The sequence below is a fragment of the Heterodontus francisci genome, chromosome 29, assembly GCF_036365525.1.
Source record: "Heterodontus francisci isolate sHetFra1 chromosome 29, sHetFra1.hap1, whole genome shotgun sequence".
Taxonomy (NCBI): Eukaryota; Metazoa; Chordata; class Chondrichthyes; order Heterodontiformes; family Heterodontidae; genus Heterodontus; species Heterodontus francisci.
In genome coordinates, this window is record NC_090399.1 from 30,737,521 (window position 1) to 30,749,219 (window position 11,699).

Below are 11,699 nucleotides of genomic sequence, written 5' to 3' on the forward strand. Positions count from 1 at the left end.
AGGGAAGGTGTCAGGAACGGCATCCCCCGCTTCCCACTCAATTTTTCGACCCCCCGCCCCCGAACCCCACCACCTGCCTGCTCCTTAAGGGTGGTGTAAATTTCCAGCCAAGGTGTTTAGGAAAGATAGGGGAGGTAGGAAAGGAGGACGGGTGGCTTTATTGATGAAGGAGAAGATTACAGTGCTGAAGAGACAGGATGTACTAGAGAGGTCAAGGGCAGAATCTATTCAGTTAGAGCTAAAAAAACAATAGAGCTACCAATGCACTCTGGGTGTGTACTATAGGCTGGGAAAGATATATAGGAACAAATTTGCAAGGTAATTACTGAGATGCGCAGGAATTATAGAGTAGATATATGGGGGACTTTAATTATCCTAATATAGACTGGGATAGTCATAATGTAAAGAGCAGAGAGGGGCAAGAGTTTATAGTGTGTTCAGGAAAATTTTCTCCATCAGTATGTTTCCAGTCCAATGAGGAAGGAGGCATTGCTGGATCTGGTTCTGGGGAATGAGGTGGATCAAGTGGATCAAGTGTCAGTAGGGGAACACTGAGGGGACGTCCAATGAGGAAGGAGGCATTGCTGGATCTGGTTCTGGGGAATGAGGTGGATCAAGTGTCAGTAGGGGAACATTGAGGGGACAGTGACCATAGTATCATAAGGTTTAGAAAAAGAAGGAGCACTTCTAAGTAAAGATAATTAATTAAGGGAGGGCCAACTTCAAGGGAGTGAGAGGGGATCTGGCCCAAATAAATTGGAATCAAAGATCAGCAGGCAAAACGGTCACTGAACAATGGGCTGCCTTTAAAGAGGAGATAGTTCAGGTAGAATCAAGGTACATCCCCATGAGGCAGAAAGGTAGGGCAATCAAATCCAGAACTCCCTGGATAATGAAAGAGATAGAGATGAAGATGAAGCAGAAAAACGGTGCATATGACAGATGTCAGGTGGATAACACAGTTGAGAACCAGGCTGAACATAGAAGGTTCAGAGGGGAAGTGAAAAAACAAATAAGAGAAGCAAAGAGAGCATATGAGAAGAGATTCATAGCTAACATATAAATTGTAAGAGGGTTGTGAAAGAAGGACTGGGGCCAATTAGGGACCTAAAAGGGGATTTATATTATACATGGAGGCAAGGGGCATGGCTGAGGCACTAAATGAGTAATGTGCTATCTATCTTTACCAAGGAAGAAAATACTGCCCAAGTCATGGTGAAGGAGGAGGTCGTAGAGACACTAGATGGGCTTAAAATTGATAAACAGGAGGCATTCGATCGACTGCCTGCACTTCAAGTTGATAAGTCACCAGGACAGGATGAGATGCATCCAAGGATACTTAGGGAAGCAAGGGTGGAAAATACAGTGGCACTGGCCAATATCTTCCAATCCTCCTTCAATACAGAGGTGGTACCAGAGGACTGGAGAATTGCAAATGTTGCGCCCCTGTTCAAAAAAGGGTGTAAGGAGAAGCCTAGCAACTACAGGCCAGTCAGTTTAACCTCAGTGATGGGAAAACTTACATAAATGATAGTTCAGAATAAAATTAATAGTCATTTGGACAAATTTGGATTAGTGAAGGAAAGCCAGCATGCATTTGTTAAGGGCAAATCACGTTTAACTAACTTGCTTGAGTTTTTCGATGAGGGTAATGTGGTTGATGTGGTGTGCATGGACTTCCAAAAGACACTTAATAAAGTGCCACATAACAGGCTTGTCAGAAAAGTTAGTGCCCATGGAATAAATGGGACAGTAGCAGCATGGATACGAAATTGGCTGAGTGACAGGAAACAGACAGTAGTTATGAATAGTTGTTTTTCAAACTGGAGGAAGGTCTATAGTGGGTTTCACCAGGGGTCAGTGTTAGGACCCCTATCTGTGGAAAGAGAAGCAGAGTTAACATTTTCGGCCAGTGACCCTGCAAATGTTAGAAATGTAATAGGTTTTAAGCAAATAAAGCGGGGGTGGGTCAAGAGATAACAAAGGGCAAGGTGTTGATAGGACAGAGGGTCATAGAGAATAACTGACCAGAAGGTCATGGAGCAAAGGCAAATGGTATGTTAATGGGGTGCTGAAAGACAAAGTTTTAGTGCAGAGAGAGTGTTAATTGACAGAAAAATGAATGAAAAATGAACAGCCCTGGCCCAAAGCACAAACATGGCAAAAAAGCAGTGGGGAGGCACGTTAAAAAATGAATGATGAAACAAACTTCGGCACCGACTTATTCCATGTGGATTCCAACTGAAGTTTTATCCTTCATGTTTTGAATCCACCCCAGATTACAGGTATCTTCGAGAAATACAACCTTCCTTGGACTGCTGTTCTCGCCGCATCCTGCGATCCACACTCAGTGCCATGCAACGACACATGTCGACTGGACCTCTCTCTCCAGACGCACCACCTCACCTTATCTCAAAGCTGTTCTACTCCGCAGTTTTATTTCATCCTTCGTCTTATCCGACGCATTAACAAAAAACTTTTTTCCTTCCTTTCAGGTGTTAAGAAACGCAAGCTCCAGCAGCTGATGGGGACTAATGCCCCTCCAGATCCTTCTTCCCCTTCACTTCCCTCTGACCCCGCCCCTTCTAATCTGACCCCTTGCCATGTATTCACTATACTCTCTGACCTTCCCTTCTCTGATGCTGAACATTCTGTACTCAGCAAAGGACTCAGTTTTTTCCCCTTACGCCCCCACCTCAATGAATTTCGTGCTCGGCATGATGTTGAGCTCTTCTTCCGTCGCCTCCGCCTCCGGGCTCACTTTTTTCACCAGGTGTCCTCCGCCTGATCAGCCGACCCATTCGCCCGCCTCCAGCATTCTCCCTCCACCTGGACCCCTCCCCCTGGCCTCTTACCCGTTCTTGATCTTTTTATTGAAAAATGTCGACAAGACATCGGCCGTCTCAATTTCTCAATTGATTATTTCCAGCATTTCTTGTTTTATTTCAGATTTCCAGCATTTGCAGTATTTTGCTTTTATTATATTGGATGTACTGTGAATTATGAGGAGGATAGTGGTAAACTTCAAGAGGACATAGACAGGCTGGTGGAATAGGTGGGCACGTAGGAAATGAAATTTAATGCAGAAAAGCGTGAAGTGAATCATTCTGGATTGGAAGCATGAGGAGAGGCAATATAAATTAAAAGGGTACAATTCTAAAAGGCTGCAGGAGCAGAAGGACCCGGGATTATATGTGCACAAATCATTGAAGGCTGCAGGGCACATTGAGAAAGCGGTTAACATAGCCTATGGGATCCTGCGCTTTATACATAGGGACATAGAGTAACAAAAGCAAGGAAGTTATGATAAACCTGTACAAAACACTGGTTCTTTTTTTAAATTCATTTGTGGGATGTGGGCATTGCTGGCTAGGCCAGCATTTATTGCCTGTCCCTAATCGCTCTCGAGAAGGTGGTGGTGAGTGACAGTGAAGGAACAGCGATATAGTTCCAAGTCAGGATGGTGTGTGGCTTGGAGGGGAACGTGCAGATGGTGGTGTTCCCATGCATCTGCTGCCCTTGTCTTTCTAGGTGGTAGAGGTTGCGGGTTTGGAAGGAGCCTTGGTGAGTTGCTGAGGTGCATCTTATAGATGGTACACACTGCTATCACTGTGCGTCAGTAGTGAAGGAAGTGAATGTTGAAGGTGGTCGATTGTGTTCCAATCAAGTGGGTTGCTTTGTCATGGATGGTGTCGAGCTTCTTGGGTGTTGTTGGAGCTACACCCATCCGGGCAAGTGGACAGTATTCAATCACACGCCTTACTTGTACCGTGTAGATGGTGGACAGGCTTTGGGGAGACAGGAGGTGAGTTACTCATTGCAGAATACCCAGCCTCTGACCTGCTCTTGTAGCCACAGCATTTAAGTGGCTGGTCCAGTTCAGTTTCTGGTCAATGGTAGCCCTCAGGATGTTGACAGTGGGGGATTCATCAATGGTAATGCCATTGAACATCAAGAAGAGATGATTAGATTCTCTCTTGTTTGAGATGGTCATTGCCTGGCATTTGTGTGCAAATGTTGCTTGCCACTTATCAGCCCAAGCCTGGATTTTGTCCTGGTCTTGTTGCATATGGACATGGGTTGCTTCAGTATCTGAGGAGTCGCCAATGGTGCTGAACATTGTGCAATCATCAGTGAACATCCCCACTTCTGACCTTATGATGGAGGGAAGGCCATTGATGAAGCAGCTAAAGATGATTGAGCCTAGGACACTACCCTGAGGAACTCCCGCAGCAATGTCCTGGGACTGAGATGATTGACCTCGAACAACCACAACTATCTTCCTTTGTGCTGGGTATGACTCCAGTTAGCAGAAAGTTTTCCCCCTGATTGCCATCGACTCCAGTTTTGCTAGGGCTCCTAAATGCCATACTTGGTCAAATGTTGCCTTGATGTCAAGGGCAGTCACTCTCACCTCACCTCTGGAGTTCAGCCTCAACTGAAGTATTACGTCCAGTTCTGGGCACCGCACTTCAGGAAAGTTGTTAAGGCATTAGAGAGAGTGCATAAAACATTGACGAGAATGGTTCCAGGGATGAGGAACTTCAGTTACATGCATAGATTGGAGACGCTGGGGCTGTTCTCCTTGGAGAAGAGAAGATTTGGACGAGCCGTTCAAAGTCATGAGGGGTCTGGATAGAGTAGATAAGGAGAAACGGTTCCCATTGGCAAAATGATCCAGAGCCAGAGAAATCAATTTAATGTGATAAAAGTAATTAAGTGATTAAAATAAACTGTCAGTTAGAAAGGCACAGGTTAATCAAGGATAGTCAGCATGGATTTGTGAAGGGAAGATCTTGTTTGACTGACTTGATTGAATTTTTTGAAGTACTAACAAGTAAGATAGATGAGGGTAGTGCAGTTGATGTGGTGTACATGGATTTTAGCAAGGCTTTTGACAAGGTCCCACATGGCAGACTGGTTAAAAAAAATCCCATGGAATCCAAGGAAATGCAGCAAGGTGGATACAAAATTGGCTCAGTGGCAGGAAACAAAGGGTAATTGTTGACGGGTGTTTTTGCGCCTGGAGGGCTGTTTCCAGTGGCATTCCGCAGGGCTCAGTACTAAATCCCCTGCTTTTTGTGGTATATATTAACGATTTGGATGTAAATGTAGGGGGCATGATCAAGAAGTTTGCAAATGACACAAAAATTGGTCGTGTGGTACATAGCAAGGAGGATAGCTGTAGGCTGCAGGAAGATATTGATGGTCTGGTCAGATGGGGAGAAAAGTGGCAAATGGAATTCAACCTGGAGAAGTGTGAGATGCTGCATTTGGGGAGGACAACCAAGGCAAAGGAATACCTGATTAATGGGAAAATACTGAGAAGTGTAGAGGAAGTGAGGGACCTTGGACTGAATGTCGACAGATCCCTGAAGGTAGGACAGGTCGATAGGTGGTTAAGAAGGCATATGGAATCCTTTCCGTTGTTAGCCGAAGTATAGAAAACAAGAGCAGGGAGGTTATGCTGGAACTATATAACTCATTGGTTAGGCCACAACTTGAGTACTGTGTGCAGTTCTGGTCACCTCATTACAGAAAGGATGTAATTGCACGAGAGAAGGTACAGAGGAGAATTACAAAGATGTTGCCAGAATTGGAGAAATGCAGCTATGAGGAAAGATTGGATAGGCTGGGGTTGTTCTCCTTGGAAGAGAGAAAGCGGAGGAGAGATCTGACTGACATGTACAAAATTTTGAGGGGCCTGGATAGAGTGGAGGTGAAGTGTCTGTTCTCCTTAGCAGAGAGGTCAGTGGCGAGGGTGTATAGATTTAAACTGATTGGTAAAAAAAATTAGAGGGGAGATGAGGAAAACATTTTTCACCCAGAGGGTGGTGGAGGTCTCGGCCTCACTGCCTGAAAGGGTAATTGAGGCAGAAACCCTCAACTCATTCAAAAGATGTCTAGATATGCACCTCAAGTGCCGTAATCTGTAGGGCTACGGACCAATGCTGGAAGGTGGGATTAGAATAGGTGGATCATTTTTCAGCCGGCACAGACACGATGGGCCAAGTGGCCTCTTTCTGTGCCTTAAATTTGCTAGGATTCGATGATGATTCTATGACTGGCAAAAGAAACAACAACGACAAGAGGAAAAACTTTTTTTTATGCAGCAAATGGTCAGGATCTGGAATGCACTGCCCGAGTGGAGGCAGATTCAACTGAGGCTTCCAAAAGAGAACTGGATAATTGCCTGAAGAGAAATATTTGGGAAAAGGTAGGGGAATGGGATGAGACGAGTTGCCAGACACGACAGGCCGAATGGTCTCCTTCTGTGCTGTAAACATTCTATGATTTATGCAGCGCATGTAATGGAAAAGAATCCACAGTATGGGAGACCAGGGGAGTACCACAGAATTTCAAAGTCACACATTTCCATTAAGTAACATTTACTTAATATAGTTTAACACTAAGATAAGTTATATGTTTCAAAGCTCATTGTTTTTAGCAATGGATAAACAGTAGACCTAGTACTCTTGCTCTGCATTACTGGGGGATAATTTTAACATTGGGCGACGGTGTAAAATGGGCGATATTAAAATAGTCGCCTTGGTATTTATAGGACTCCTCCAGTTCAGTTTCTGGTCAATGGGAAGTTTCAGGATGTTGATTGGACAGCGTTTATAACCAGCAGCCAATTCGAGGGACGCGGGGATGCAGAATCAGAAACAACCCAAACCCCACATGTGCACCGAGAAAGGACATACCTTATAGAGGTCAGCAGCTTCCTTTATCGGACTGACTGCATGGTCCTTGTGCTCACGGGACATTGAACACACCACACAGATCGCTCTCTGATCATCGCTGCAGAAGAGTTTCAGCTTCTCGTCGTGCTCCTCACAGTGCAAATCCGTCTCAGCCTGTTTCTGATCCGGGCTCAGTTTCCTGACACTCTCCACAATGTTGGAAGAACCCAGTTGGACCTGACACTCTTTTGGGTGAACTCGCTCCGACACTCAGGACAAGTGACATTCCCTTGTTCTGGTTCCCAATACTGTAAAATACAGGCTCGGCAGAAGTTGTGCCCACAGTCCAGGGTCACCGGATCATCGTAAAAAGACAAACAAATTGAACAGGTCACCTCATTTTTTATCTTTTCTAATTGCTTTTCAGACGCCATTTCACCACCACAGCTTCTGACTTTACTTTCTGTCTTTCACTTTGGCAGAGAACACAGCAGGCGTTCCGGTGGGAGGAGCGAGCCGAATGGTTATTAAAGGGACAGTACTCCGCGCACAGCAAGCTCCCACAAACTGCAATGTAATAATGACCAGATTATTATCCAATATAAAATAAAAGGTACAATTCTATAGTGGGTGCTGGAACAAACAGTCCTGGGGGTATAGGTGCACAAATCATTGAAGGTGGCAGGGCAGACTGAGAAAGTGATTGAAAAGGTAGACATTATAAAAACAAGGAAGTTATGATGAACCTTTATAAAACACTGGTTCGGCCACAACTGGAGTATTGTGTCCAATTCTCATTGGATCACACTTTAGGGAAGGACGTGAAGGCTTTCGAGAGGCTGCAGAAGAGATTTCTGAGAATAGTTTCAGGGATGAGGGATTTCAGTTACATGGATAGATTGGAGAAGCTGGGGTTGTTCTCAGAGAAGTTTGAGAAGATATTTGATAGAAGTGTACACAATCATAAGGGGACTGGACAAAAGAGATAAAGAGAAATTGTTGTCATTGGCAGAAAGCTCAAGAACCAGAGGACACCAATTTAAAATGATTGGCAAAAGAACCGATGCCGACACGAGGAAAATCTTTTTTATGCACCAAGTGATTCGGATCTGGAATGCACTGCCTGAGAGTGTGGGGGAGGAAGATTCAATCATGGCTTTCAAAAGAGAATTGGATAATTATCTGAAGAGAAAAGAAATTGCAGGGTTCCGGGGAAAGGGAGGGGGAGCGGAACAAGCTGAGTTGCTCTTGCAGAGAGCTGGCATGGACACGATGGGCTGATTGGCCTCCTGAGCTGCAACCATTCTATGATTTTTACATATCATCGTAATCTTTTCCCTTCACCTTTCCATAATCCTTATACATGCTCTAACAATTGGACTGAAACTCACACTCACCCTTAATCTCACCCTATCCCTCAATCTCATTTTTACCTTCAATCTCACTCTACCCCTCAATCTCACTTTTACCCTCAATCTCACCCTCACTCTCACGTGTACCCTTACCCTCACACTAACCCTTACCCTCAATCTCACTTTTACCCTCAATCTCACCCTTACCCTCACATTCACCCTTACCCTCAATCTCACCCTTCCCCTCAATCTCACTTTTACCTCCACGCTCACCCATATCCTCAATCTCAGTTTTATGCTCAATCTCACCCTTATCCTCAATCTCACTTTTATCCTCAATGTCACCCCTACTCTCAATCTCACTTTTATCCTCAATCTCACCCCTACTCTCAATCTCGCTTTTAGCCTCAATCTCACCTTTACCCTCAATCTCACCTTTACCCTCGATCTCAACTTTAACCTCAATCGCACTCTTTCTCCACAGTCACCCTTACCCACACTGTCTCTTTTTTATGTCCTTTTTCTCTGTCTTTTTTTTCTTCCACATGTTTCTGTCTCTTTTTTCCGTATTTTTCTCTGTCTTTTCTGTCTCTTTTTTCTCATCTATTTTCTCTGTCTTTTTTGTCCTTTTTTCTTTCTTCCCTCTCTGTCATTTTTCTCCCTTTTTCACTCTCAGGCTTTCTTGCTCACTGTTTTTTTGTCTCTCCGGTGCTTGTAATTTTCCCCCCACCTCGGAATTTATGGGGCACCCCCATCCTTGGCATTTTGGGGGTGGCCCCGCGGGATAGTTCAGAAAACCCCTCCCCAGAATTTCTGGGCACCCATCAAAATTTCCCCCACTGCATATTTCCCCCCGCCGCAAATTCTTCCCCTGAAAATCGTCCCGCCCACAAATTTCCTTCCCGCAAATATTTTCCCCCACAAAAATTCCATCCCCATGAACAGCCACCCATCTAATTAACACCCCCGTGTACAGACCCCCATCTAATTAACCCCCATCGTGAACAGACCTCCATCTAACACCGCTCCCCCCCCGCCACTGTGAACAGACTCCATCTAATATCCTCCTGTAAACACATCACCGTCTAATACCCTTCCATTAAAAAAACCCATCTAATACCTCAGTCCCCGTGAACAGACCCCTATCTAATACCCTCCCCAGGACAGACCCCCCCATCTAATTACCTCCACTGTGAACAGACCCTCATCTTATTACATCCCTGTCAACAGACCCCTATCTAATACCCAGCTGTGTACAGACCCCACATCTAATACCCCCTCCTCATGAACAGCCCCCCCTCCCATCTAATACCCTCACTTTGTACATACCCCCATTTAATACCCTCTGGTAAACAGACCCCCATCTGAACCCCTCATTAATAAACCCCCATTTAATACTCCCAGTGAATAGACCCCCATCTAATTTCCCCCCCTGTACCAACCCTCCCATCTAATACCCACCTCGAGCATTCTCCCCCCATCTAATTACCGCCCCTGTGAACAGACCCCCATCTAATACCCCCACTGTGAACAGATCGCCTCACATCTCATACCCCCATGAACTGACCCCACCTCATACTTCCCGTTAACAAACCCCATTTAATACCCCCCCATGAACAGACACCAATCTAATACTCCACTCCCCATGAACAGACCCCATCTAATTAGATAACAGACCCCCATTTAATCCCCCACCCTGTGAATAGACCTCCATCTAATTAACGCCACATTAATAGGCCCCTCTAATTACCCCCCCCCCCCCCCCATGAACAATCCCCCATCTCAACCCCCCTTGAACAGACTGGAGAAATTCCCCCCGCCCTCCCCCTGCCACTTTTTAAATGTGTACAAGCCCCCCCATCCCATTTTAAACCTGGACAACGCCCCTCATTTTAAATGTTAACTAATTCTGTCTGTGAATATCCCCCTTCTAATTCTCCCCCCTGCCCCCACTGTAAACACTCCCTCCTTTTATAAATGCCCTTCCTGTCCTGTAAAAGCCCCCTACTGATCCCCACCCTGTATAATCTCCCTCTTGAACAGTATCCCCACCCCCCCCGCCCCCACCCCGCCATGTAACTCCCATCCCAGTCAACAACTCCCTGTGTAATTCCAGCCTACATCAATTTCCTGGGTGTGGGTCCACCTCCCGATGGTCTGGATAAACTGCTGGAATTCTATAAAATGGCTCCCAGACCCCCGGCACCTTAAACTCATGTCTGGCCAAACGCAGGGCCAGGCATAGAGCAAGGACCCACGGTGGCTAACTGCAATTCTGAGCCTTTATGCACAGGAAGATCCCAGCCACAGAGACATACCTCCCTGCAGAAAGGTGTTTCACCTGTTCTCCTCACCACCACCATTCCCCTCCTTCACCTCCACCACCGCCCCCACCCCCCCAAACTTGGCATCAGGGAATCAAACCCTGAACAGAGAACACACACACACACACACACAACAGACACTGATTGGCACAGGGATAGGAGGAGGCCATTCAGCCCTTTGAGACTGCCCCACCAATGTAAAATCATGGCTGATCTGTCTCGTCCCCCATTGAAGCATAAGAAGACAGGCAGAGCCAGTCGGGGAGCAGATGCACGAGAGGGAAAGAAACACTGGGCTGGACTTTGTCGGTGCCAATAGTGCAACTTGGGCCGGGGGGAGGGAGGGTTGTGCATCAGCCGCCCGCTCAGCATCTCTCCCCTGTTTTTACTTCAATAGGAGCAAAATTCGGCAGAGATGGAAAGCAGGATCCCGGTTCACTATCACCCTGTACAACACCATGGCAATGAGTTCAAATACCCGCTCCCCCCCAGTCAGAGGGTCAGAGACACAGAAAGCAGAGATCCAGGGATTAGGGAAGAACTGACCGAGTGAGAAAGAGAGAGAGAGAAATAAATTGGGAGGGAGATGGAGAATGACAGACAGGCAGGGAGCCAGAAACCAGTGAGAAAAACTGAGAGCTGAGGGCAGAAATACCGAGAAGGGCAGAGAGAGAGAGAGAGATGGATAGGGAGATGGAGAAATACGCAGAGAGAACTGGAGGTGTAGAGAGAATGCATGATGTAAATATTGAGAAAGATCTACACAAAGAGAGCGATGCAGAGACAGAAAGACGTCGAGGGGCAGAGATGCAAAGTAAGATGTAGATACAGAATAGAGAGGGGTGTCTCGGGGGGGCGGGGTGGTGGGAGATGAAGAGATATATCTTGCAGCAAGAGAGGGGTTACATTGACTGTTCTGGAGCAGCGCTTCCCAAACTATTTGCTTTAGAGGCCCCTCCAGTCACCCTCTCCCTTGTTGTAAAAAGTCCAGACCCCCTAAAACACAAAATCAAAATACTGTGGATGCTGGATATCTGAAATAAAAACCATGCTAAAAGTACTGAGCATTTCCAGCACTTTGTTTTTATATTAGCCCCGAAAACACAAAGTCTTTTTGCTGTATATAAGAATGAATTAAACAATGACACATATATATTTATTATTATTTTCCTCTCTGGTTAAAGCTCTTGTCCAAGGATCCCTCGTGCTAAAGGATTCTCTCTCTGTCTTGTCAATGCTGCAGTTTCCAAAAAGATTTGTCTTGAGTATAAGAGAAATAAAATTGATTAAAACAAAGGATTTTGAAAATACAAAAAACACAGTAAGAGCCCAAGGTC

General features: G+C 45.7%; 1 protein-coding gene across 1 annotated transcript in view; it reads right to left on the reverse strand.

The window, feature by feature from the left end:
- LOC137346234 (E3 ubiquitin-protein ligase TRIM39-like) overlaps window positions 1-7,153 on the reverse strand; it is an 11,936-nt gene extending 4,783 nt beyond the window's left edge. Inside the window, 2 exon segments of the mRNA XM_068009667.1 lie at window positions 6,708-6,913; window positions 6,916-7,153. Coding sequence (XP_067865768.1) covers window positions 6,708-6,913; window positions 6,916-7,120 — 411 coding nt within the window. The 5' untranslated portion in view covers window positions 7,121-7,153.
- Between the last annotated feature and the right edge of the window lie 4,546 nt (window positions 7,154-11,699).